The sequence below is a fragment of the Pipra filicauda genome, unplaced genomic scaffold, assembly GCF_003945595.2.
Source record: "Pipra filicauda isolate LSUMZ 115617 unplaced genomic scaffold, ASM394559v2 scaffold598_size243975_pilon, whole genome shotgun sequence".
Taxonomy (NCBI): Eukaryota; Metazoa; Chordata; class Aves; order Passeriformes; family Pipridae; genus Pipra; species Pipra filicauda.
Genome location: NW_024104751.1, coordinates 174500 through 201402, shown reverse-complemented (window position 1 = coordinate 201402; position 26903 = coordinate 174500). Strand labels below are relative to the sequence as shown.

The following is a 26903-nucleotide window of genomic DNA, read 5'->3' as shown; positions in this document are numbered from 1 at the left end:
GAGTGCAAGAGTTTATGCTCCCTTTGTTCTGTTTCCTTGTTGGTTTTCAGGGAAATGCAATCATATTCTGACTTAAAATTTTCCAGAACGTTGTTAAGTCAATCAAAATACAGATTTCCTCAAAAGGAACCATTCCAACAGGCTGTAGACTGCATCTCTGCCTATCATGAGGCATGAAACCTCTACCTGTGCTGACCCCGTGCCTATGCCGTGCTAGTTAAAGGAAAGACGGTGGAACTGTTCTGCAGAGACAGTCCCAGCATCGTCCGGTGTCACGTCCTCTGTGGGCACAGGGACACAAGGGAAAACCTGTTCCTCACTGGGGCCCCCGGCCATGGCCCAGGGCTGTGGTGTCAGGCTGGGGATGAAGGGCTTGAGGAACTTGAACTCGCTGTTGCCTGAGCCCGTGGTGAGGCTGATCTCGTAGCAGTAGGGGTGGGGCAGGGTCCCTGCAGCAGCTGCCTCGGCCAGGCCGCTCGGCAAGTTGTCGGCCCCGTCAAGCACGTGGGCAGCCTTCAGCTCCTTTCTCTTGCACAGCCTGCGAGCCACGAAGGCTGCTGTGGAGGCGAGGAAGAGCAGGGAGACAGAGACCAAGGCAAGGATTAAGTAGGTGGTGAGGGAGCCGGGCTGGTCGTCGGTGGCGGGGCTGCCGTGCGGTTGGCGCAGGTCGGAGAAGTCCTTGAGCAGGAGTGCGCTGAGAGCGGCGGTGGCTGAGAGGGGTGGGCGGCCGTTGTCTCGCACCAGGACGACGAGCTTGTGCTTGACGCTGTCTCTGTCTGTCACGGGCCTCCTGAGCCTCACCTCGCCGCTTTGGGCAGCCACGGCAAAGAGCCCGGGGTCGGTGGCCCTGAGCAGGTGGTAGGAGAGCCAGGAGTTCTGCCCCGAGTCGGCGTCGACGGCCACCACTTTGGAGACGAGGTAGCCCGCCTCAGCCGACACGGGCACCAGCTCGCTGGAGGCCGGGCCGCTGTCGGGCGCCGGGTAGAGCACGAGCGGGGCGTTGTCGTTCTCGTCCAGCACCAGCAGGCGGACGGTGACGTTGGCTCGCAGCGGAGGAGAGCCCGCGTCAGAGGCGCTCACCACCACCTCGCTCTGCCTCAGCTGCTCGTAGTCCAGGGCTCGCAGCACAAACACCTGCCCGCTCTCCGAGTTCACCGACAGGCACGAGCACCAAGGCCGCTCCGCCGCTTGCCCCGCTGACAGCGAATAGGTCACCTTGGCATTGAGCCCCACGTCGGCATCTGCGGCACTCACGGCTCCAACCAGCACGCTGGGCACATTGTTCTCACGCACGTACATGGTGTACGAGCTCTGGTTGAAGACAGGCGCGTTGTCATTGACGTCCGAGATGGCCACGGTGAAGGTGTGGCTGCTCGTCAGAGGAGGGGAGCCCGCGTCTGCTGCTGTCACCGTCACGATGTACTGAGCCGTCTCCTCGCGGTCCAGGGCACTGACGGTCACCAGCTCATAGTAATTCTTATAGGCTGGGCGCAGGGAGAAGACGAGCTGATCGTCGAGGGCACAGGAGACCTTGCCGTTGGCCCCGGCATCGCGGTCCCTGACAGTGAAGAGGGCAACGACCGTGCCGGGCGCTGAGTTCTCGGGGAGGGGACTGCTGAAGGAACTGACCACCAGCTCCGGGGCATTGTCATTCACATCCAACACCTCCACCAACACCTTGCAGATTGCTGAAAGGCCCCCCCCATCTCTGGCCCTCACACTGAGCTCATGAGTCTGTGCTGCCTCAAAGTCCAGAGGCTTTGTGAGCTTAATTTCACCACTCGTGGGATCAATCTCAAAGGCTGAGTCACTTTGACCGACCGCTTGTCTGAACTGATAGGAGATATCTCCATTAACGCCAGCATCCCGATCAATTGCCTGCACAGTCAGGACCACAGAGCCCTCCGGTGCATTTTCCAAAACCTGCACAGTGTAACGATCCTGTGTGAAGACTGGAGCGTTGTCATTGACATCCATAATTACAATGTGAATTTGTGTGGTCCCACTCCTGGGTGGAGAACCCCCATCCACAGCAATGAGACTGAAATCCATCTCTGCCTGCTCCTCTCTGTCTAGAGGCTTTTCCAACACAAGTTCAACATATTTGTCACCATTACTCCGACTCCCATAGGAGACACTAAAATACTCGTTCTCGGGTGAGATGCTGTATGCCTGGACGCTGTTGCTGCCAATATCAAGGTCCCAAGCCCTCTCCAGAGGGAAACGAGAGCCAAGATCGCTCGTTTCCGGGATGTCAAAAGTGACACTTTCCTCGGGGAAAACGGGCGAATGGTCATTGATGTCGTGCAGGGCCACCTCGACCCGAAAGAACTGGAGCGGGTCGGCCAGCAGCAGCTCGAAGGCGAGCGTGCAGGTGTCGGACTGGGCGCACAGCTGCTCCCGGTCGAGCCTGTCGGCCACGACGAGGCGGCCGCTGGCGCGGTCGAGGCGAAAGTGCTGCCGGCCGTCCTCGGCCAGCAGGCGGGCGCGGCGAGCCGAGAGCTGCGCCGGCGGCAGCGCCGCGTCCTGCGCCAGGTTGCCTACGAGGGAGCCGCTGTCCGCCTCCTCGGCCACGGAGTAGCGGATGGGCTGCGAGCGAGCGAGCGGCACGGAGAGCAAAGCACACACACAAAGCACTTGCCTTGCCATCGCCATGGCCCTCCTCCGGCGGCGGCGGCGGCGGCGGTGTCCGATCTCCTTCTCGCGGATCTCTCGCGTAGTCCCCAACGAAAGCGGCAGCGGTCGGGTGCCTTCCTTCTCCCTCTGTATTCCGGTCGGTTCCGCAGCCCGGAGTGCAGCCGCGGTGTCCCAGGCTCGGCTGGCAGACCCAGCGGTCGCTGCCGCAGCCGCTGCCCGCTCCGCCCGGCTGGGCTGTTGTGAGCTGGGCTGGGCTTGGCTGTGCTGAGCTGGGCTGGGTCGGGCTCGGCGGCGCCTTAGCCGAGACCACCACCCAGCGGTGCGCGCTGGGACTGCGCCCGCCGCCGCCCGCTGCCCGCGCTGCCGCTCGGCCCGGCCCACGGACACGCGCGCACACGCGCGGTGCCGCCGCTCGCCCTCGGCTGAGCCCGGGGCAGGACGCGCGCACATGGAAGCGGGGATGGAAATGCCGGCAAGGGTCGGGATGAGCCATGAGGAGACGCCGATTTACTCCGAGCACACGGGTAGCGTCAGCACCTGTCCCCCCTCTGTCCGCGCTCCCCGCTGCCCACAGTCCTCGGGAAACCGTGAGTCTCTGCTTCTGGCAGGGGAGTCTGCGCCCTTCGAGAAACGCACCTATAAAAGCTGCACAAGGCGTTTCCCACCGCAGCGTGAGGCAGAGGCTGAGCCCGGAAAGACTGAGCCGCCTTCCCCGAATAGACAAACTATCCCGGAGCCTCCGCAGCGGCAGCGCAGCGGGAACTGCACCGACACGGCACTGAACACTCCATCGGCAGCATCGCCAAGCTCTACATACATGTGGACCCACCCAACATTATCCCAATCTACGGGCAAAATGAGAAAAAACCTCCCAGACGCTTGAAAAACCTTGACAGAGTTTTCTGAATGAACGATTCTACAAAAGATTCTTCCACACAAGGAATTAAGGTACTCTCTTTATTTCACAATTACACATTATTTCAGTTTTTACACTCAGGGGTATCACAGTTTATAATGTTAGAGTTTAAAACTTCAGCACAACACAGACAGTGTGAGGCTTTCTGGATATTCCGTGCATCACATACATTAGTAAAGGTATCAGTTACTATACATGAGGTGACAGTGCTTCTTAAAAGGAGCAGGCAAAAAATGCTCAAGCCCAGTTCAGGGAGTACAAGGAAACAGGACCTAAAGGAGAACACAAATGCTCTAACACAAACCCAGAAAGTTATGCTGGGACAGCTTTCCAGTTCAGTTCTGCTGAATCCAGGAGCAGCAATGCAGAGATCAAACTCAAAGTCCTTTTCACAAGCTCATCTTGATTGTACCTTCAGAAAATGCCCTTTGAAGGACATTTGGAGTTTTCATGCAATGCACCCAAAGACAATGAACAGGTTTTCACAACTCAGTACTGTTATAGTCTACCCCAACACTGTTTGTGCTGCTTTATTACAAGCAGACAGAACACCGAACCAACTCTTATCGGCCAAAGTATTGATCTTATTGTGCATTTTGCTGCTCTTCTCTGACATAAAGAACATGAATCCTCTGTACTCAAAGGGTCAAAATACCCTCCTTGCCTGCTGAGCTGGAATTACCTGCTTTGCAAAGGCTGAGTGACAGGAATTCTCTGATTCAGCGGGCAACACCAGTGAACATTAGGAAAAACACACTGGCTGTGTTGACTGACATAGTGTCAAAAAAGAGAAGTGCACAGAGCCCACAGATGTCAGACAGAGACATCCGGAATGCAGGAAAGAAAGAACTTGGTGCTAACACGCAATTGTGACACAGCACTGACCATTTCCTTACTTTTCTGAGCTGGGAAAAGGCCTTTGTGCATTTCAACAAGGATGAGGTTTGTCTGTCCCACTGTTTGTGCCATACTGTGACAGAATAGAATTAAAGGTCCACGGTCTTGTCTGACAGCAAGAGAGACAAGAGCTTAGCTGGGAGAGCTAAAAGCATTCTTAAAGCCTCACAGGAATGGCCTTAACAGACCTGAAACACATGAATAACTGAGTGAAAGAGTTTATGTTCCCTTTATTCTGTTTGCTTGTTGGTTTTCAGGGGAATGCAATCATACTCTGACTTAAAATTTCCAGAATGTGGTTATGCCAATCGAAAATACAGATTTCCTCTAAAAGAACCATTCCCACAGGCTGCAGCCTGCATCTCTGCCTTCCAGGACGCATAAAGCCTCTGCCTGTGCTGACCTCGTGCTAGTTAAAGGAAAGATGGTGGAACTGTTCTGCAGAGACGTCACGTCCTCTGTGGGGACAGGGACACAAGGGAAAACCTGTTCCTCACTGGGGCCCCCGGCCATGGCCCAGGGCTGTGGTGGCAGGGCATGGGCACGGCACTGAACGCTCTATTGTCTGTATCTCCAAACTCAACACATGTACCTGCCAAACATTACCTCACTGAAAGGACACACTGAGAAAAAAACTCCCAGACTTTTGAAAAAACTTGGCAGAGCTTTCCTTGAAAGCACATCTCTACAAAGACTTTTCTCTCTCCACACAAGGAATTAAGGTACTCTCTTTATTTCACTCTTACACATTATGTCAGTTTTTACACTCAGGGATATCCCAGTTTACAATGGTACAGTTTATAACTTCAGCACACTTCAGCACAACACAGCGTGAGGCTTTCTGGATATTCCATTCCTCACAGACATCATTCAAAAAATCAGTTATTAGAGATGGTGTCACAGTCCTTTTTAAAAGGAATAGGCAAGCAAATGCTCAAACACAGTTCAGGGAGTAGAAGGGAAAAGGTCAACAGAGAATGAAAATGTGCTCACATAAAACTGGAAGGTCATGAGAGGATATCTTTCCACTCCATTAAGAGGCGTCCGGATTCAGGAACAACAATGAGGAGACCAAATTCAATGTCCTTTCCACCAGTTCATTTTGATTGTGCCTTCAGAAAATGTTCTTTGAAGGACACGTGGAGTTTTCATGCAATGCACCTCAAACACAACAAACATGTTTTCACACCTCTGTACAGTTACAGTCTATCCCAACACTCTTTGTGCTGCTGTATTGCAAGGTAAAAGAACACCCAACCCCTCCTATAGGCCAAAGGAAGACCTTATTGTGCACTTTGCTCTCTACTCTGCAATAGAGAAGATGAGACTGATGTACTGAAAGGGTCAAAATACCCTCCTTGCCTGCTGGGTTGGAATGGCCTGCATAACAATGGCAGAATGTGAGCAAATGCCTAATTCATCAGGCAGCACTAGGGATGCACAGACAGACCCTGTGTCAAGAGAGGAAAGGACACAGGGCCCACACATCTCATCCAGACACATCCAGAACCCAGGAAAGAAAGAGTGCTGTGCTTACACAATTCTATGACATTATTCACAACATCCTAATTTATCTGAGCTGGGAAAAGGCCTTTGTGCATTTCAGCAAGAATGAGATTTCGCTGCCTAGCTACTCCATTCCATTACAGAAGAGGTCCACTGTCTTGTGTGACAGCAAGAGAGACAAGAGCTTAGCTGGGAGATCTAATCACATTCTTAAAGCCTCTCAGAAATGGCTGAATCAAGTCTGAAACCTACTACTGTCTGAGTGAAAGAGCTCTGGTACCCTTTATTCTGTTTGCTTCTTGGTTTTTAGAGGAACACAAGCATTCCCTGACTTACAGTTTTCCAGAATTTGGTTATGCCAATTGCAAATACAGATTTATTCTGCAGAAACCATTCCCACAGGCTGCAGCCTGCATCCCTGCCTATCATGAGGCATGAAACCTCTACCTGTGCTGACCCCGTGCTAGTTAAAGGAAAGACGGTTGAACTGTTCTGCAGAGACAGTCCCAGCATCATCGGGTGTCACGTCCTCTGTGGGGACAGGGACACAAGGGAAAACCTGTTCCTCACTGGGGCCCCCACCCGTGGCCCAGGGCTGTGGTGTCAGGCCGGGGATGAAGGGCTTGAGGAACTTGAACTCACTGTTGCCCGAGCCCGTGGTGAGGCTGATCTCGTAGCAGTAGGGGTGGGGCAGGGTCCCTGCAGCAGCTGCCTCGGCCAGGCCGCTCGGCAAGTTGTCGGCCCCGTCAAGCCCGTGGGCAGCCTTCAGCTCCTTTCTCTTGCACAGCCTGCGAGCCACGAAGGCTGCTGTGGAGGCGAGGAAGAGCAGGGAGACGGAGACCAAGGCAAGGATTAAGTAGGTGGTGAGGGAGCCGGGCTGGTCGTCGGTGGCGGGGCTGCCGTGCGGTTGGCGCAGGTCGGAGAAGTCCTTGAGCAGGAGTGCGCTGAGAGCGGCGGTGGCTGAGAGGGGTGGGCGGCCGTTGTCTCGCACCAGGACGACGAGCTTGTGCTTGACGCTGTCTCTGTCTGTCACGGGCCTCCTGAGCCTCACCTCGCCGCTTTGGGCAGCCACGGCAAAGAGCCCGGGGTCGGTGGCCCTGAGCAGGTGGTAGGAGAGCCAGGAGTTCTGCCCCGAGTCGGCGTCGACGGCCACCACTTTGGAGACGAGGTAGCCCGCCTCAGCCGACACGGGCACCAGCTCGCTGGAGGCCGGGCCGCTGTCGGGCGCCGGGTAGAGCACGAGCGGGGCGTTGTCGTTCTCGTCCAGCACCAGCAGGCGGACGGTGACGTTGGCTCGCAGCGGGGGAGAGCCCGCGTCAGAGGCGCTCACCACCACCTCGCTCTGCCTCAGCTGCTCGTAGTCCAGGGCTCGCAGCACAAACACCTGCCCGCTCTCCGAGTTCACCGACAGGCACGAGCACCAAGGCCGCTCCGCCGCTTGCCCCGCTGACAGCGAATAGGTCACCTTGGCGTTGAGCCCCACGTCGGCATCTGCGGCACTCACGGCTCCAACCAGCACGCTGGGCACATTGTTCTCACGCACGTACATGGTGTACGAGCTCTGGTTGAAGACAGGCGCGTTGTCATTGATGTCCGAGATGGCCACGGTGAAGGTGTGGCTGCTCGTCAGAGGAGGGGAGCCCGCGTCTGCTACTGTCACCGTCACGATGTACTGAGCCGTCTCCTCGCGGTCCAGGGCACTGACGGTCACCAGCTCGTAGTAATTCTTGTAGGCTGGGCGCAGGGAGAAGACGAGCTGATCGTCGAGGGCACAGGAGACCTTGCCGTTGGCCCCGGCATCGCGGTCCCTGACGGTGAAGAGGGCAACGACCGTGCCGGGCGCTGAGTTCTCGGGGAGGGGACTGCTGAAGGAACTGACCACCAGCTCCGGGGCATTGTCATTCACATCCAACACCTCCACCAACACCTTGCAGATTGCTGAAAGGCCCCCACCATCTCTGGCTCTCACACTGAGCTCGTGAGTGTCTGCTGCCTCAAAATCCAGAGGCTTTGTGAGTTTAATTTCACCCGTTATGGGATCAATCTCAAAGGCTGAATCACTCTGACTGACTGCTTGTCTGAACTGGTAGGAGATGTCTCCATTAATTCCTGAATCCCGATCTGTTGCCAAGACAGTCAAGACCACAGAGCCCTCCGGTGCATTTTCCAATACCTGCACATCATACACCTCCTGTGTGAAGACGGGAGCATTGTCATTGACATCCAGAACTGTAATGTGAATTTGGGTGGTTCCACTTCTGGGTGGAGAGCCCCCATCCACAGCAATGAGACTGAAATGCATCTCTGCCTGCTCCTCTCTGTCCAGCGACTTCTCCAAAACCAGTTCAACATACTTCTTGCTCTTCATCCGACTCCCATAGGAGACACTAAAATACTCGTTCTCGGGAGCAATGCTGTATGTCTGGACGCTGTTGCTGCCAATATCAAAGTCCCAAGCCACCTCCAAAGGGAAACGAGAGCCAGGCTCGCTCGTTTCCAGGATGTCAAAAGTGACTTTATCTTCGGGAAAAACGGGCGAATGGTCATTGATGTCGTGCAGGGTCACCTCGACCCGAAAGAACTGCAGCGGGTCGGCCAGCAGCAGCTCGAAGGCGAGCGTGCAGGTGTCGGACTGGGCGCACAGCTGCTCCCGGTCGAGCCTGTCGGCCACGACGAGGCGGCCGCTGGCGCGGTCGAGGCGAAAGTGCTGCCGGCCGTCCTCGGCCAGCAGGCGGGCGCGGCGAGCCGAGAGCTGCGCCGGCGGCAGCGCCGCGTCCTGCGCCAGGTTGCCTACGAGGGAGCCGCTGTCCGCCTCCTCGGCCACGGAGTAGCGGATGGGCTGCGAGCGAGCGAGCGGCACGGAGAGCAAAGCACACACACAAAGCACTTGCCTTGCCATCGCCATGGCCCTCCTCCGGCGGCGGCGGCGGCGGCGGTGTCCGATCTCCTTCTCGCGGATCTCTCGCGTAGTCCCCGCAGAAAGCGGCGGCGGTCGGGTGCCTTGTTTCTCCCTCTATATTCCGGTCGGTTCCGCAGCCCGGAGTGCAGCCGCGGTGTGCCAGGCTCGGCTGGCAGACCCAGCGGTCGCTGCCGCAGCCGCTGCCCGCTCCGCCCGGCTGGGCTGTTGTGAGCTGGGCTGGGCTTGGCTGTGCTGAGCTGGGCTGGGTCGGGCTCGGCGGCGCCTTAGCCGAGACCACCCCCCAGCGGTGCGCGCTGGGACTGCGCCCGCCGCCGCCCGCTGCCCGCGCTGCCGCTCGGCCCGGCCCACGGACACGCGCGCACACGCGCGGTGCCGCCGCTCGCCCTCGGCTGAGCCCGGGGCAGGACGCGCGCACATCAAAGCGGGGATGGAATTGCCGGCAAGGGTCGGGATGAGCACTGAGGAGCCGCCGCTTTACTCCAAGCACACGGATAGAGTCAGCACCTGTCCCGAGTCTGTCCGCCCTCCCCGCTCCCCCCTGCCCACAGTCCTCGGGAAACCGTGAGTCTCTTCTCCTGGCAGAAGCGTCCGCGCCCTTCGAGAAACGCAGCGGTAAAAGCAGCACAAGGCGTTTCCCACCGCAGCGTGAGGCAGAACCTGAGCCCGGAAAGACTGAACCACTTTCCCAGAAGATACCACCTGGCCCGGAGCCTCCGCAGTGGCAGCGCAGCGGTAACAGCACGGACACGGCACTGAACGCTCTATCGCCTGCATCTCCAAGCTCTAGATACATATGCACTCACCCAACATCATCTCAATAAATGGACAAAACGAAAAAATCCTCCCAGACTTTTTAAAAAGCTTGACAGACTTTTCCCGAACGAATGATTCTACAAAAGATTCTTCCACACAAGGAATTAAGGTACTCTCTTTATTTCTCAATTACACATTATTTCAGTATTTACACTCAGGGGTATCCCAGTTTAGAATTTTACAATTTAAAACTTCAGCACAACACAGACAGTGTGAGGCTTTCTGGATATTCCGTGCATCACATACATTAGTAAAGGTATCAGTTACTATACATGGGGTGGCAGTCCTTTTTAAAAGGAACAGGCAAAAAATGCTCAAGCCCAGTTCAGGGAGTACAAGGAAAAAGGACCTAAAGGAGAACATGAATGCTCTAACACAGACCCAGAAAGTCATGCTGGGACGGCTTCCCAGTTCAGTTCTGCTGAATCCAGGAACAGCACTGAGAAGACCAAAGCCAAAGTCCTTTTCACAAGCTCATCTTGATTGTACTTTCAGAAAATACTCTTTGAAGGACATTTGGAGTTTTCATGCAATGCACCCAAAGACAAGGAACAGGTTTTCACAACTCTATACAGTTATAGTCTACCCCAACACTGTTTGTGCCCATGCATTGCAAGGAGACAAAACACCCAATCCCCTCTTATCGGCCAAAGTATAGATCTTATTGTGCATTTTGCTGCTCTTCTCTGACACAAAGAACATGAATCCTCTGTACTCAAAGGGTCAAAATACCCTCCTTGCCTGCTGAGCTGGAATTACCTGCTTTGCAAAGGCTGAGTGACAGGAATTCTCTGATTCAGTGGGCAACACCAGTGAACATTAGGAACAACACAGTGGCTGTGTTGACTGACATAGTGTCAAAAAAGAGAAGTGCACAGAGCCCACAGATGTCAGACAGAGACATCCGGAATGCAGGAAAGAAAGAACTTGGTGCTCACATGCAATTGTGACACAGCACTGACCATTTCCTTACTTTTCTGAGCTGGGAAAAGGCCTTTGTGCATTTCAACAAGGGTGAGGTTTGTCTGTCCCATTTTTTGTGCCATACTGTTATAGAACAGAATTAAAGGTCCACTGTCTTGTCTAACAGCAAGAGAGACAAGAGCTTAGCTGGGAGAGCTAAAAGCATTCTTAAAGCCTCACAGGAATGGCCTTAACAGACCTGAAACACATAAATAACTGAGTGAAAGAGTTTATGTTCCCTTTATTCTGTTTGCTTGTTGGTTTTCAGGGGAATGCAATCATACTCTGACTTAAAATTTCCAGAATGTGGTTATGCCAATCGAAAATACAGATTTCCTCTAAAGGAACCATTCCCACAGGCTGCAGCCTGCATCTCTGCCTTCCAGGAGGTATGAAGCCTCTGCCTGTGCTGACCCCGTGCTAGTTAAAGGAAAGACGGTGGAACTGTTCTGCAGAGACAGTCCCAGCATCGTCCGGTGTCACGTCCTCTGTGGGGACAGGGACACAAGGGAAAACCTGTTCCTCACTGGGGCCCCTGGTCATGGCCCAGGGCTGTGGTGGCAGGGCATGGGCATGGCACTGAACGCTCTATTGCCTGTATCTCCAAACTCAACACATGTACCCACCAAACATTACCTCACTGAAAGGACACACTGAGAAAAAAACTCCCAGACTTTTGAAAAAACTTGGCAGAGCTTTCCCAGAAAGCACTTCTCTACAAAGACTTCTCTCTCCACGCAAGGAATTAAGGGACTCTCATTATTTCACTCTTACACATTATTTCAGTTTCTACACTCAGGGGTATCCCAGTTTACAATGGTACAGTTTATAACTTCAGCACAACACAGCGTGAGGCTTTCTGAATATTCCATTCCTCACAGACATCATTCAAAAAATGAGTAATTAGACATGGCATGACAATCCTTCTTAAAAGAAATAGGCAAGTAAATGCTCAAACAGAGTTCAGGGAGTAGAAGGGAAAAGGTCACCAGAGAATGCAAATGTGCTCACATAAAACTGGAAAGTCATGTGGGGACAGCTTTCCATTCCTTTAAGAAGCCCCTGGATTGAGGAACAACACTGAGGAGGCCAAACTCAATGTTCTTTCCACCAGTCCATTTTGATTCTGCCTTCAGAAAATGTTCTTTGAAGGACACGTGGAGTTTTCATGCAATGCACCTCAAACACAACAAATATGTTTTCACACCTCTGTACAGTTACAGTCTATCCCAACATGGTTTGTGCTGCTCTATTGCAAGGAGACAGAACACCCAACCCCTCCTATAGGCCAAAGGAAGACCTTATTGTGCATTTTGCTGCTCTACTCTGCAATAGAGAAGATGAGACTGATGTACTGAAAGGGTCAAAATACCCTCCTTGCCTGCTGGGTTGGAATGGCCTGCATAGCAATGGCTGAATGGGAGCAAATCCCTAATTCACCAGGCAGCAGGAGTGATGCACAGGCAGACACAGTGACAAGAGAGCAAAGGACACAGGGCCAACACATCTCATCCAGACACATTCAGAACCCAGGAAAGAAAGAATGCTGTGCTTACAAAACACTATGGCATTATTCACAACATCCTAATTTATCTGAGCTGGGAAAAGGCCTTTGTGCATTTCAGCAAGAATGAGATTTTTCTGCCCAACTGTGCCATTCCATTACAGAAGGGAATAATTGGTCTACTGTCTTGTGTGACAGCAAGAGGGACAAGATCTTCTCTGGGACTGCTAACCCCATTCTTAAAGACTCTCAGGAATGGCTGAATCAAGTCTGAAACTTACTACTGTCTGAGTTAAAGAGCTTTGGGTACCCTTTATTCTGTTTGTTTGTTGGGTTTTAGTGGAACACAAGCATTCCCTGACTAACAGTTTCCCAGAATTTGGTTATACCAATTGCAAATACAGATCTACTCCGCAGAAACCATTGCCACAGGCTGCATCCTGCAACCCTTCCCATCATGAGGCATGAAATTTCTGGCTGTGACGACCCCATGCTAATTAAAGGAAAGACGGTTGAACTGTTCTGCAGAGACAGTCCCAGCATCGTCCGGTGTCACATCCTCTGTGGGGACAGGGACACAAGGGAAAACCTGTTCCTCACTGGGGCCCCCGGCCATGGCCCAGGGCTGTGGTGTCAGGCTGGGGCCGAAGGGCTTGAGGAACTTGAACTCGCTGTTGCCCGAGCCCGTGGTGAGGCTGATCTCGTAGCAGTAGGGGTGGGGCAGGGTCCCTGCAGCAGCTGCCTCGGCCAGGCCGCTCGGCAAGTTGTCGGCCCCGTCAAGCACGTGGGCAGCCTTCAGCTCCTTTCTCTTGCACAGCCTGCGAGCCACGAAGGCTGCTGTGGAGGCGAGGAAGAGCAGGGAGACGGAGACCAAGGCAAGGATCAAGTAGGTGGTGAGGGAGCCGGGCTGGTCGTCGGTGGCGGGGCTGCCGTGCGGTCGGCGCAGGTCGGAGAAGTCCTTGAGCAGGAGTGCGCTGAGAGCGGCGGTGGCTGAGAGGGGTGGGCGGCCGTTGTCTCGCACCAGGACGACGAGCTTGTGCTTGACGCTGTCTCTGTCTGTCACGGGCCTCCTGAGCCTCACCTCGCCGCTTTGGGCAGCCACGGCAAAGAGCCCGGGGTCGGTGGCCCTGAGCAGGTGGTAGGAGAGCCAGGAGTTCTGCCCCGAGTCGGCGTCGACGGCCACCACTTTGGAGACGAGGTAGCCCGCCTCAGCCGACACGGGCACCAGCTCGCTGGAGGCCGGGCCGCTGTCGGGCGCCGGGTAGAGCACGAGCGGGGCGTTGTCGTTCTCGTCCAGCACCAGCAGGCGGACGGTGACGTTGGCTCGCAGCGGAGGAGAGCCCGCGTCAGAGGCGCTCACCACCACCTCGCTCTGCCTCAGCTGCTCGTAGTCCAGGGCTCGCAGCACAAACACCTGCCCGCTCTCTGAGTTCACCGACAGGCACGAGCACCAAGGCCGCTCCGCCGCTTGCCCCGCTGACAGCGAATAGGTCACCTTGGCGTTGAGCCCCACGTCGGCATCTGCGGCACTCACGGCTCCAACCAGCACGCTGGGCACATTGTTCTCACGCACGTACATGGTGTACGAGCTCTGGTTGAAGACAGGCGCGTTGTCATTGATGTCCGAGATGGCCACGGTGAAGGTGTGGCTGCTCGTCAGAGGAGGGGAGCCCGCGTCTGCTGCTGTCACCGTCACGATGTACTGAGCCGTCTCCTCGCGGTCCAGGGCACTGACGGTCACCAGCTCATAGTAATTCTTATAGGCTGGGCGCAGGGAGAAGACGAGCTGATCGTCGAGGGCACAGGAGACCTTGCCGTTGGCCCCGGCATCGCGGTCCCTGACGGTGAAGAGGGCAACGACCGTGCCGGGCGCTGAGTTCTCGGGGAGGGGACTGCTGAAGGAACTGACCACCAGCTCCGGGGCATTGTCATTCACATCCAGCACCTCCACCAACACCTTGCAGATTGCTGAAAGACCCCCACCATCTCTGGCCCTCACACGGAGTTCGTGAGTCTCTGCTGCCTCAAAGTCCAGAGGCTTTGTGAGTTTAATTTCACCACTCATGGGGTCAATCTCAAATGCTGAGTCACTCTGGTCAACTGCTTCGCTGAACTGGTAGTAGATGTCTCCATTAATTCCTTCATCCTGATCAGTTGCCAACACAGTCAGAACCACAGAGCCCTCTGGTGTGTTTTCCAAAATCCGTGCAAGGTACACTTCCTGTGTGAAGACTGGGGAGTTGTCATTGGCATCCAGAATTATAATGTGAATTTGTGTGGTCCCACTCCTGGGTGGAGAACCCCCATCCACAGCAGTGAGACTGAATTTTATCTCTGCCTGCTCCTCTCTGTCTAGAGGCTTTTCCAAAACAAGTTCAACATATTTGTCATCGTTACTCCGACTCCCATAGGAGACGCTAAAGTACTGGTTCTTGGGAGAGATGCTGTATGTCTGGACACTGTTGCTGCCAATATCAAGGTCCCGAGCCCCCTCCAGAGGGAAACGAGAGCCAGGCTCGCTCGTTTCGGGAATCTTAAAAGTGACTCCTTCAGCAGGGAAAACGGGCGAATGGTCATTGATGTCGTGCAGGGCCACCTCGACCCGAAAGAACTGCAGCGGGTCGGCCAGCAGCAGCTCGAAGGCGAGCGTGCAGGTGTCGGACTGGGCGCACAGCTGCTCCCGGTCGAGCCTGTCGGCCACGACGAGGCGGCCGCTGGCGCGGTCGAGGCGAAAGTGCTGCCGGCCGTCCTCGGCCAGCAGGCGGGCGCGGCGAGCCGAGAGCTGCGCCGGCGGCAGCGCCGCGTCCTGCGCCAGGTTGCCTACGAGGGAGCCGCTGTCCGCCTCCTCGGCCACGGAGTAGCGGATGGGCTGCGAGCGAGCGAGCGGCACGGAGAGCAAAGCACACACACAAAGCACTTGCCTTGCCATCGCCATGGCCCTCCTCCGGCGGCGGCGGCGGCGGCGGTGTCCGATCTCCTTCTCGCGGATCTCTCGCGTAGTCTCCGCCGAAAGCGACAGCGGTCGGGTGCCTTCCTTCTCCCTCTGTATTCCGGTCGGTTCGGCAGCCCGGAGTGCGGCCGCGGTGTCCCAGGCTCGGTTGGCAGACCCAGCGGTCGCTGCCGCAGCCGCTGCCCGCTCCGCCCGGCTGGGCTGTTGTGAGCTGGGCTGGGCTTGGCTGTGCTGAGCTGGGCTGGGTCGGGCTCGGCGGCGCCTTAGCCGAGACCACCACCCAGCGGTGCGCGCTGGGACTGCGCCCGCCGCCGCCCGCTGCCCGCGCTGCCGCTCGGCCCGGCCCACGGACACGCGCGCACACGCGCGGTGCCGCCGCTCGCCTTCGGCTGAGCCCGGGGCAGGACGCGCGCACATCAGCCCGGGGATAGAAGTGCCGGCAAGCGTCGGCAGGAGCCTTGCGGGGCCTCCACTTGACTCCGAGAGCACGGACAGCACCAGCACCTGTCCCTCATCTGTCCCTTTTTTTCGCTGCCCACAGCCCTCGGAAAGCCGTGAGCGCTCGGCGCCCGGCACGCCAATCAATGCCTTTCGAGAAATGCGGCAGTAAAAGCTGCAAAAGGCGTTTCCCTTCACAGCGTGAGGCAGAGGCTGAGCCCGGAGGGACCGAGCCGCCTTCTCCGAACAGACAAACCGGCCCAGAGCCTCCGCAGAGGCAGAGAACATTCTATCTACTGTATCTTCAAACTCAAGAAATGTAGTCATCCAACATTACCTCAGTAAAGGGACACACTGAGAAAAATACTCTCAGACTCCTGAAAAACCTTGACAGAGCTTTCCCAGAAAGAACGTCTACAAAAGCTTCTGCCTCCGTGCGAGGAATTTGGGTGTTCTCTTTATTTCACTCTTACACATTATTTCACTTTTCAGGAGTATCCCAGCTTACAATGCTACAGTTCACAACTTCGGCACAACACAGTGTGGGGCTCTCTGAATATTCCATGTATCAAAGACAGCTTTTAAGTAATGTTACTATAAATGCAGTGACAGTTCTTCTCAAGAGGAACATGCAAGAAAACGCTCAAACACAGTTCAGGGACTAGAAGCAGAAAAAGAAAGGGCAAAAGAAGAATGCAAATGCTCTCACATAGAACCAGAAAATCATGCAGGGACAGGTTCCCAATCAATACCACGGAATTCAGAAACAAAACTGAGGAGACTGAACTCAAAATCCTTTTCACAAGCTAATCTTGATTCAGAAAATGCTCTTTGAAGAACATGTGAGTTTTCATGCCATGCACCCGAAGAGATTAAACATATTTTCACAACTCTGTACAGTTACAGTCTAACCACACACCGTTTGTGCTGCTGTACTGCAAGCAGACAGAACACCCAACTCTCTCCTATTGGCCAAAGAAAGATGTTACTATGCATTTTGATACTCTACCCGGCCCTGGAGAGGATATCACTGATGTACTCGAGTCAAAATACCCTCCATGCCCGCTGAGCTGGAATTGCCTGCTTTGCTGTGGCTGAATGAGAGCAATTCCCTGTTTCACGGGCAGCACCTGTGAGGATCAGGAGACACACGGTGGCTGTATTGACTGGCATAGTGACAAGAAAAAAAGCAAACAGAGGCCACACTTCTCAGACAGAGACATCCACAATACGGGAAAGAAAGAGTGCTGTGCTTACACAACACTGTGACACAGCACTCACAACTTCCTCATTTTCCTGAGCTGGGAAAAGGTCTCTGTGCATTTCAGTGAGGATGAGATTTGTCTGCCCAACTGTGCCATTCTGTTACAGCAGGGAATGAAACGTCCACTGTCTTCTCTGACAGCAAGACAGACGAGCAAATCTCTGACTGCTAACCCCATTCTTGTAGCCACTCAGAAATGGCCGTAACACACCTGAAATATATTACGGTCAGAGTGAGGGAGTTTTAGTTCCATTATTTCTGTTTCCTTGTTTGTTTTTAGGGGAACACAAGCATTTTCTGAGTGAGAATTCTTGGAGAATTGCTGGAGCCAATTGCAAATACAGATTTATTCTGCAGAAACCATTCCCAGAGGCTGCAGCCTGCATCCCTTCCTATCACGAGTCATGAAGCCTGTGCCTGTGCTGACCCCGTGCTAGTTAAAGGAAAGTCTGTTGAACTGTTCTGCAGAGACAGTCCCAGCATCGTCCGGTGTCACGTCCTCTGTGGGGACAGGGACACAAGGGAAAACCTGTTCCTCACTGGGGCCCCCACCCGTGGCCCAGGGCTGTGGTGACAGGGCATGGGCACGGCACTGAATTCTCTATCGCCTGTATCTCCAAACTCAACACATGTACCCACCAAACATTACCTCACTGAAAGGACACACTGAGAAAAAAACTCCCAGACTTTTGAAAAAACTTGGCAGAGCTTTCCCAGAAAGAACTTCTCTACAAAGACTTCTCTCCACACAAGGAATTAAGGTACTCTCTTTATTTCACTCTTACACATTATGTCAGTTTCTAGACTCAGGGGTATCCCAGTTTACAATGGTACAGTTTATAACTTCAGCACAACACAGCTTGAGGCTCTCTGAATATTCCATTCCTCACAGACATCATTCAAAAAATCAGTTATTAGAGATGGTGTGACAGTCCTTCTTAAAAGGAATAGGCAAGCAAATGCTCAAACACAGTTCAGGGAGTAGAAGGGAAAAAGTCACCAGAGAATGCAAATGTGCTCACATAAAACTGGAAAGTCCTGTGGGGACAGCTTTCCATTCCTTTAAGAAGCCTCTGGATTGAGGAACAACACTGAGGAGGCCAAACTCAATGACCTTTCCACCAGTTCATTTTGATTCTACCTTCAGAAAATGTTCTTTGAAGGACATGTGGAGTTTTCATGCAATGCACCTCAAACACAACAAATATGTTTTCACAACTCTGTACAGTTACAGTCTATCCCAACACAGTTTGTGCTGCTGTGTTGCAAGGAGACAGAACACCCAACCCCTCCTATAGGCCAAAGGAAGACCTTATTGTGCACTTTGCTCTCTACTCTGCAATACAGAAGATGAGACTGATGTACTGAAAGAGTCAAAACACCCTCCTTGCCTGCTGGGTTGGAATGGCCTGCATAGCAATGGCAGAATGGGAGCCAATCCCTAATTCATCAGGCAGCACTAGGGATGCACAGGCAGACACAGTGACAAGAGAGCAAAGGACACAGGGCCCACACATCTCATCCAGACACATCCAGAACCCAGGAAAGAAAGAGTGCTGTGCTTACACAACACTATGGCATTATTCACAACATCCGAATTTATCTGAGCTGGGAAAAGGCCTCTGTGCATTTCAGCAAGAATGAGATTTCTCTGCCCAGCTGTTCCATTCCATTACAGAAGAGGTCCACTGTCTTGTGTGACAGCAAGAGAGACAAGAGCTTAGCTGGGAGATCTAATCACATTCTCAAAGCCTGTCAGAAATGGCTGAATCAGGTCTGAAATCTACTACTGTCTGACTGAAAGAGATTTTGTTCCCTTTATTCTGTTTGCTTCTTGGTTGTCAGTGGAACACAAGCATTCCCTGACTTACAGTTTCCCAGAATTTGGTTTTGCCAATTGCAAGTACAGATTTATTCTGCAGAAACCATTCCCACAGGCTGCAGCCTGCATCCCTTCCTATCATGAGGCATGCAACCCCTACCTGTGCTGACCCTGTGCTAGTTAAAGGAAAGACGGTTGAACTGTTCTGCAGAGACAGTCCCAGCATCATCCGGTGTCACGTCCTCTGTGGGGACAGGGACACAAGGGAAAACCTGTTCCTCACTGGGGCCCCCGGCCATGGCCCAGGGCTGTGGTGTCAGGCTGGGGATGAAGGGCTTGAGGAACTTGAACTCGCTGTTGCCCGAGCCCGTGGTGAGGCTGATCTCGTAGCAGTAGGGGTGGGGCAGGGTCCCTGCAGCAGCTGCCTCGGCCAGGCCGCTTGGCAAGTTGTCGGCCCCGTCAAGCCCGTGGGCAGCCTTCAGCTCCTTTCTCTTGCACAGCCTGCGAGCCACGAAGGCTGCTGTGGAGGCGAGGAAGAGCAGGGAGACGGAGACCAAGGCAAGGATTAAGTAGGTGGTGAGGGAGCCGGGCTGGTCGTCGGTGGCGGGGCTGCCGTGCGGTTGGCGCAGGTCGGAGAAGTCCTTGAGCAGGAGTGCGCTGAGAGCGGCGGTGGCTGAGAGGGGTGGGCGGCCGTTGTCTCGCACCAGGACGACGAGCTTGTGCTTGACGCTGTCTATGTCTGTCAAGGGCTCATGAGCATAACCTCGCCGTCTTTTGTGCAGCCACGGCAAACAAAAAAAAGAGCCCGCGGGTCGGTGGCATGCGCAGGTGGTAGGAGAGCCACGATTATGCCCAGAGTCGGCGTCGGAGGACCACCCACTTTGGAGACGAGGTAGCCAGCCTCAGCCGACACGGGGCACCAGCTCGCTGGAGGCCTGGCAGCTGTCGGGCGCCGGGTAGAGCCACGAGCGGGGCTTGTCGTTCTCGTCCAGCACCAGCAGGCGGACGGTGCCGTTGGCTCGCAGGGAGGAGATCCCGCCCGTTCAGACGGCGCTCACCACCACCTCGCTCTGCCTCAGCTGAGCTCGTAGTCCAGGGCTCCGCCACACAAAAACTGCCCGTCTCCGAGTTCACCGACAGGCACGAGCACCAAGGCCGCTCCGCCGCTTGCCCCGCTGACAGCGAATAGGTCACCTTGGCGTTGAGCCCCACGTCGGCATCTGCGGCACTCACGGCTCCAACCAGCACGCTGGGCACATTGTTCTCACGCACGTACATGGTGTACGAGCTCTGGTTGAAGACAGGCGCGTTGTCATTGACGTCCGAGATGGCCACGGGGAAGGTGTGGCTGCTCGTCAGAGGAGGGGAGCCCGCGTCTGCTGCTGTCACCGTCACGATGTACTGAGCCGTCTCCTCGCGGTCCAGGGCACTGACGGTCACCAGCTCGTAGTAATTCTTATAGGCTGGGCGCAGGGAGAAGACGAGCTGATCGTCGAGGGCACAGGAGACCTTGCCGTTGGCTCCGGCATCGCGGTCCCGGACGGTGAAGAGGGCAACGACCGTGCCGGGCGCTGAGTTCTCGGGGAGGGGACTGCTGAAGGAACTGACCACCAGCTCTGGGGCATTGTCATTCACATCCAACACCTCCACCAACACCTTGCAGATTGCTGAAAGTCCTCCCCCATCTGTGGCCCTCACACTGAGTTCGTGAGTCTCTGCTGCTTCAAAATCCAGAGGCTTTGTGAGTTTAATTTCACCCGTTACGTGATCAATCTGAAATGCTGAGTCACTCCGACCCACTTCTTCGCTGAACTGGTAGGAGATTTCCCCATTAACTCCTGCATCCCGATCAGTTGCCAGCACAGTCAAAACCACAGAGCCCTCTGGTGCGTTTTCCAAAACCTGCACAGTGTAACGATCCTGTGTGAAGACTGGAGCATTGTCATTGACATCTAAAACGACAATGTGGATTTGGGTGGTCCCGCTCCTGGGTGGAGAGCCGCCATCCACAGCAATGAGACTGAAATCCATCTCTGCCTGCTCCTCTCTGTCTAGAGGCTTTTCCAAGACCAGTTCAACAAATCTGTCGCCATTACTCCGACTTCCATAGGAGACACTAAAGTACTCGTTCTCGGGAGTGATGCTGTATGCCTGGATGCTATTGATGCCAATATCAAAGTCCCGAGCCCCCTGCAGAGGGAAACGAGAGCCTGGGTCGCCCCTTTCGGGGATCTTAAGAGTGACTCGTTCCACGGGAAAAACGGGCGAATGGTCATTGATGTCGTGCAGGGCCACCTCGACCCGAAAGAACAGCAGCAGCTCGAAGGCGAGCGTGCAGGTGTCGGACTGGGCGCACAGCTGCTCCCGGTCGAGCCTGTCGGCCACGACGAGGCGGCCGCTGGCGCGGTCGAGGCGAAAGTGCTGCCGGCCGTCCTCGGCCAGCAGGCGGGCGCGGCGAGCCGAGAGCTGCGCCGGCGGCAGCGCCGCGTCCTGCGCCAGGTTGCCTACGAGGGAGCCGCTGTCCGCCTCCTCGGCCACGGAGTAGCGGATGGGCTGCGAGCGAGCGAGCGGCACGGAGAGCAAAGCACACACACAAAGCACTTGCCTTGCCATCGCCATGGCCCTCCTCCGGCGGCGGCGGCGGCGGCGGCGGCGGTGTCCGATCTCCTTCTCGCGGATCTCTCGCGTAGTCCCCAACGAAAGCGGCAGCGGTCGGGTGCCCTTCTGCTCCCTCTGTATTCCGGTCTGGTCGGCAGCCCGGAGTGCAGCCGCGGTGTCCCAGGCTCGTCTGGCAGACCCAGCGGTCGCTGCCGCAGCCGCTGCCCGCTCCGCCCGGCTGGGCTGTTGTGAGCTGGGCTGGGCTTGGCTGTGCTGAGCTGGGCTGGGTCGGGCTCGGCGGCGCCTTAGCCGAGACCACCACCCAGCGGTGCGCGCTGGGACTGCGCCCGCCGCCGCCCGCTGCCCGCGCTGCCGCTCGGCCCGGCCCACGGACACGCGCGCACACGCGCGGTGCCGCCGCTCGCCCTCGGCTGAGCCCGGGGCAGGACGCGCGCACATCAGCCCGGGGATTGATCTGCCAGGAAGGATCGGGATGAGCCATGAGGAGCCGCCGATTTACTCTGAGCACACGGATAGCGTCAGCACCTGTCCCCCCTCTGTCCGCGCTCCCCGCTGCCCACAGTCCTCGGGAAACCGTGAGTCTCTGCTCCTGGCGGGGGAGTCTGCGCCCTTCGAGAAACGCACCTATAAAAGCTGCACAAGGCGTTTCCCACCGCAGCGTGAGGCAGAGGCTGAGCCCGGAAAGACTGAGTCGCCTTCCCCGAATAGACAAACTATCCCGGAGCCTCCGCAGCGACAGCGCAGCGGTAACAGCACCGACACGGCACTGAACACTCCATCGGCAGCATCGCCAAGCTCTAGATACATGTGGACCCACCCAACATTATCCCAATCTATGGGCAAAATGAGAAAAAACCTCCCAGACGCTTGAAAAACCTTGACAGAGTTTTCCGAATGAACGATTCTACAAAAGATTCTTCCACACAAGGAATTAAGGTACTCTCTTTATTTCACTGTTATACATTATTTCAATTTTTACACTCAGGGTATCCCAGTTTAGAATGTTACACTTTAAAACTTCATCACAACACAGACAGCATGAGGCTTTCTGAATATTCCGTGCATCACATACATTAGTAAAGGTATCAGTTACTATAGACGCAGTGACAGTCCTTCTTAAAAGGAACAGGCAAAAAAGTGCTCAAACCCAGTTCAGGGAGGACAAGGAAAAAGGGCCAAAATGGACAACACGAATCCTCTAACAAAAACCCAGAAAAGTATGCTGGGACAGCTTCTCAGTTCAGTTCTGCTGAATTCAGGAACAACAATGAGAAGACCAAAATCAAAGTCCTTTTCAGAAGCTCATCTTAATTCAGAAAATACTCTTTGAGGGACACGTGGAGTATTCATGCAATGCACCCAAAAACAATGAACAGGTTTTCACACCTCTGTACAGTTACAGTCTCCCCCAACACCGCTGGTGCCGATATATTGCAAACAGACACAGCAGCCAATCCCCTCTTATCGGCCAAAATATAGATCTTATTGCGCATTTTGCTGCTCTTCTCTGACACAAAGAAGATGAGTGAGACCTCAGTGCTCAAAGGGTCAAGATACCCTCCTTGCCTGCTGAGCTGGAATTGCCTGCTTTGCAATGGCTGAATGGCAGGAATTCCTGATTCACCGGGTAACACCTGTGAACATTAGGAAACACACAGTGGTTGTGTTGACTGGCGTAGTGACAAGAAATCAAAGCCCACAGAGCCCATATATGTCAGACAGAAACATCCAGAACGCAGGAAAGAAAGAGCTTGGTGCTCACATGCAACTTGACACAGCACTGACAACTTCCCAGCACTGACCTGAGCTGGGCAAAGGTCACTGTGAATTTCAGAAAGGATGAGGTTTGCCTGTCTCATTTTCTGTGCCATAGTGTTATAGAACAGAATTAAAGGTTCACTGTCTTGTCTGATAGCAGGAGAGACAAGAGCTTAGCTGGAACTGCTAACCCCATTCTTAAAGCCTCTCAGGAATGGCCTTAAAAGACCTGAAACATAAGAATGTCTGAGTGAAAGAGCTCTGGCCCTCTTCATTCTGTTTCTTTCTTGGGGTTTAGTGGAACACAAGCATGGCATGGCCTGCATAGCAATGGCTGAATGGGAGCAAATGCCTAATTCACCAGGCAGCACTAGTGATGCACAGACAGACACAGTGTCAAGAGAGCAAAGGACACAGGGCCCACACATCTCAGACAGAGACATCCAGAACCCAGGAAAGAAAGAGTGCTGTGCCTACACAACACTAGGACAATACTCACAACATCCTAATTTATCTGAGCTGGGAAAAGGCCTCTGTGAATTTCAGTGAGAATGAGATTTCTCTGCCTAGGTGTTCCATTGTGTTACAGAAGAGGTCTACTGTCTTGTGTAACAGCAAAAGAGACAAGAGCTTGGCTGGGAGTGGTAACCCCATTCTCAAAGCCTGTCAGAAATGGCTGAATCAGGTCTGAAATCTACTACTGTCTCACTGAAAGAGATTTTGTTCCCTTTATTCTGTTTGCTTCTTGGTAGTTAGTGGAACAAAAGCATTCCCTGACTTACAATTTACTAGAATTTGGTTATGCCAATTGCAAATACAGATTTCCTCTGGAGGAACCATTCCCACAGGCTGGTATCTCAGACAGAGACATTCAGAACTCAGGAAAGAAAGAGCCCTGTGCTCACACGACATTGTGACACTGCATTGACAACTTTCCTGAACTGGGAAAAGGCTTTTGTACATTACAGTGAGGATGAGATTTGTGTTCCCAACTGTGCCATTCTGTTACAGAAGAGCCCATGGTCTTATCTGACAGCAAGAGAGACAAGAGCTTAGCTGGGAGAGCTAACCCCATTCTTAAAGCCTGTCAGAAATGGCTGAATCAGGACTGAAACCTACAACTGTCTGAGTTAAAGAGCTTTAGGACCCTTTATTCTCTATGCTTCTTGGTTTTTAGTGAAACACAAGTATTCCCTGATTTACAATTTCTGGAAATTGGTTATGCTAATTGCAAATACAGATTTATCTTGGAGGAACCATTCCCACAGGCTGCAGCCTGCATCCCTTCCTACCACGAGGCATGAAACATCTGCCTCTGCTGACCCCGTGCTAATTAAAGGAAAGATGGTTGAACTGTTCTGCAGAGACAGTCCCAGCATCGTCCGGTGTCACGTCCTCTGTGGGGACAGGGGCACAAGGGAAAACCTGTTCCTCACTGGGGCCCCCGGCCACGACCCAGGGCTGTGGTGTCAGGCTGGGGCCGAAGGGCTTGAGGAACTTGAACTCGCTGTTGCCCGAGCCCGTGGTGAGGCTGATCTCGTAGCAGTAGGGGTGGGGCAGGGTCCCTGCAGCAGCTGCCTCGGCCAGGCCGCTCGGCAAGTTGTCGGCCCCGTCAAGCCCGTGGGCAGCCTTCAGCTCCTTTCTCTTGCACAGCCTGCGAGCCACGAAGGCTGCTGTGGAGGCGAGGAAGAGCAGGGAGACGAAGACCAAGGCAAGGATCAAGTAGGTGGTGAGGGAGCCGGGCTGGTCGTCGGTGGCGGGGCTGCCGTGCGGTTGGCGCAGGTCGGAGAAGTCCTTGAGCAGGAGTGCGCTGAGAGCGGCGGTGGCTGAGAGGGGTGGGCGGCCGTTGTCTCGCACCAGGACGACGAGCTTGTGCTTGACGCTGTCTCTGTCTGTCACGGGCCTCCTGAGCCTCACCTCGCCGCTTTGGGCAGCCACGGCAAAGAGCCCGGGGTCGGTGGCCCTGAGCAGGTGGTAGGAGAGCCACGAGTTCTGCCCCGAGTCGGCGTCGACGGCCACCACTTTGGAGACGAGGTAGCCCGCCTCAGCCGACACGGGCACCAGCTCGCTGGAGGCCGGGCCGCTGTCGGGCGCCGGGTAGAGCACGAGCGGGGCGTTGTCGTTCTCGTCCAGCACCAGCAGGCGGACGGTGACGTTGGCTCGCAGCGGAGGAGAGCCCGCGTCAGAGGCGCTCACCACCACCTCGCTCTGCTTCAGCTGCTCGTAGTCCAGGGCTCGCAGCACAAACACCTGCCCGCTCTCCGAGTTCACCGACAGGCACGAGCACCAAGGCCGCTCCGCCGCTTGCCCCGCTGACAGCGAATAGGTCACCTTGGCGTTGAGCCCCACGTCGGCATCTGCGGCACTCACGGCTCCAACCAGCACGCTGGGCACATTGTTCTCACGCACGTACATGGTGTACGAGCTCTGGGTGAAGACAGGCGCGTTGTCATTGACGTCCGAGATGGCCACGGTGAAGGTGTGGCTGCTCGTCAGAGGAGGGGAGCCCGCGTCTGCTGCTGTCACCGTCACGATGTACTGAGCCGTCTCCTCGCGGTCCAGGGCACTGACGGTCACCAGCTCATAGTAATTCTTATAGGCTGGGCGCAGGGAGAAGACGAGCTGATCGTCGAGGGCACAGGAGACCTTGCCGTTGGCCCCGGCATCGCGGTCCCGGACAGTGAAGAGGGCAACGACCGTGCCGGGCGCTGAGTTCTCGGGGAGGGGACTGCTGAAGGAACTGACCACCAGCTCCGGGGCATTGTCATTCACATCCTGCACCTCCACCAACACCTTGCAGATTGCTGAAAGGCCCCCCCCATCTCTGGCCCTCACACTGAGCTCATGAGTCTCTGCTGCCTCAAAGTCCAGAGGCTTTGTGAGCTTAATTTCACCACTCGTGGGATCAATCTCAAAGGCTGAGTCACTTTGACCGACCGCTTGTCTGAACTGATAGGAGATATCTCCATTAACGCCAGCATCCCGATCAATTGCCTGCACAGTCAGGACCACAGAGCCCTTTGGTGCATTTTCCAAAACCTGCACAGTGTAGCGATCCTGTGTGAAGACTGGAGCGTTGTCATTGACATCTAGAACGACAATGTGAATTTGTGTGGTCCCACTCCTGGGCGGAGAACCCCCATCCACAGCAATGAGACTGAAATCCATCTCTGCCTGCTCCTCTCTGTCTAGAGGCTTTTCCAACACAAGTTCAACATATTTGTCACCATTACTCCGACTCCCATAGGAGACACTAAAATACTCGTTCTCGGGTGAGATGCTGTATGCCTGGACGCTGTTGCTCCCAATATCAAGGTCCCAAGCCCTCTCCAGAGGGAAACGAGAGCCAAGATCGCTCGTTTCCGGGATGTCAAAAGTGACACTTTCCTCGGGGAAAACGGGCGAATGGTCATTGATGTCGTGCAGGGCCACCTCGACCCGAAAGAACTGGAGCGGGTCGGCCAGCAGCAGCTCGAAGGCGAGCGTGCAGGTGTCGGACTGGGCGCACAGCTGCTCCCGGTCGAGCCTGTCGGCCACGACGAGGCGGCCGCTGGCGCGGTCGAGGCGAAAGTGCTGCCGGCCGTCCTCGGCCAGCAGGCGGGCGCGGCGAGCCGAGAGCTGCGCCGGCGGCAGCGCCGCGTCCTGCGCCAGGTTGCCTACGAGGGAGCCGCTGTCCGCCTCCTCGGCCACGGAGTAGCGGATGGGCTGCGAGCGAGCGAGCGGCACGGAGAGCAAAGCACACACACAAAGCACTTGCCTTGCCATCGCCATGGCCCTCCTCCGGCGGCGGCGGCGGCGGCGGTGTCCGATCTCCTTCTCGCGGATCTCTCGCGTAGTCCCCAACGAAAGCGGCAGCGGTCGGGTGCCCTTTCTCCCTCTGTATTCCGGTCGGTTCG

General features: G+C 55.2%; 3 protein-coding genes and 1 pseudogene across 5 annotated transcripts; all 4 read right to left on the bottom strand.

Moving 5' to 3' along the window:
* Window positions 1-191: 191 nt before the first annotated feature.
* LOC113991384 (protocadherin beta-15-like) lies at window positions 192-26871 on the bottom strand. 3 transcript variants are annotated; one of them, XM_039387888.1, is made up of 3 exons: window positions 24463-26871; window positions 4907-4966; window positions 192-279 (listed from the first exon to the last, which is right to left on the bottom strand). In XM_039387888.1, exons 1-3 carry the CDS (start codon window positions 26776-26778, stop codon window positions 214-216), a joined length of 2442 nt encoding a protein of 813 aa, XP_039243822.1. In that variant the 5' UTR covers window positions 26779-26871; the 3' UTR covers window positions 192-213. The 3 variants fall into 3 exon arrangements, with proteins under 3 accessions (XP_039243822.1, XP_039243820.1, XP_039243821.1); XM_039387887.1 differs by lacking the exons at window positions 192-279; window positions 4907-4966 and adding exons at window positions 9787-11056; window positions 17226-17367; XM_039387886.1 differs by lacking the exon at window positions 192-279 and having other exon boundaries at window positions 3581-4966.
* On the bottom strand, window positions 5271-9132 carry LOC113993341 (protocadherin beta-15-like). Its single transcript, XM_039387894.1, has one exon. It carries the CDS (start codon window positions 8859-8861, stop codon window positions 6420-6422), a length of 2442 nt encoding a protein of 813 aa, XP_039243828.1. The 5' UTR covers window positions 8862-9132; the 3' UTR covers window positions 5271-6419.
* LOC113993345 (protocadherin beta-15-like) lies at window positions 12188-15468 on the bottom strand. Its single transcript, XM_039387893.1, has one exon. It carries the CDS (start codon window positions 15089-15091, stop codon window positions 12650-12652), a length of 2442 nt encoding a protein of 813 aa, XP_039243827.1. The 5' UTR covers window positions 15092-15468; the 3' UTR covers window positions 12188-12649.
* On the bottom strand, window positions 17565-21813 carry LOC113993344 (annotated as a pseudogene).
* Window positions 26872-26903: the final 32 nt, after the last annotated feature.

Excerpts from the sequence above, each read along its gene's own strand:
- LOC113993345 (XM_039387893.1), bottom strand. The coding sequence starts at position 15,091 with ATGGCGATGGCAAGGCAAGTGCTTTGTGTGTGTGCTTTGCTCTCCGTG.
- LOC113993341 (XM_039387894.1), bottom strand. The coding sequence starts at position 8,861 with ATGGCGATGGCAAGGCAAGTGCTTTGTGTGTGTGCTTTGCTCTCCGTG.
- LOC113991384 (XM_039387886.1), bottom strand. The coding sequence starts at position 26,778 with ATGGCGATGGCAAGGCAAGTGCTTTGTGTGTGTGCTTTGCTCTCCGTG. Across the intron at positions 4,967-24,462 it reads GCCTGACACCACAGCCCTGG|GCCATGGCCGGGGGCCCCAG; the intron begins GTCGTGGCCGGG and ends CCACAGCCCTGG.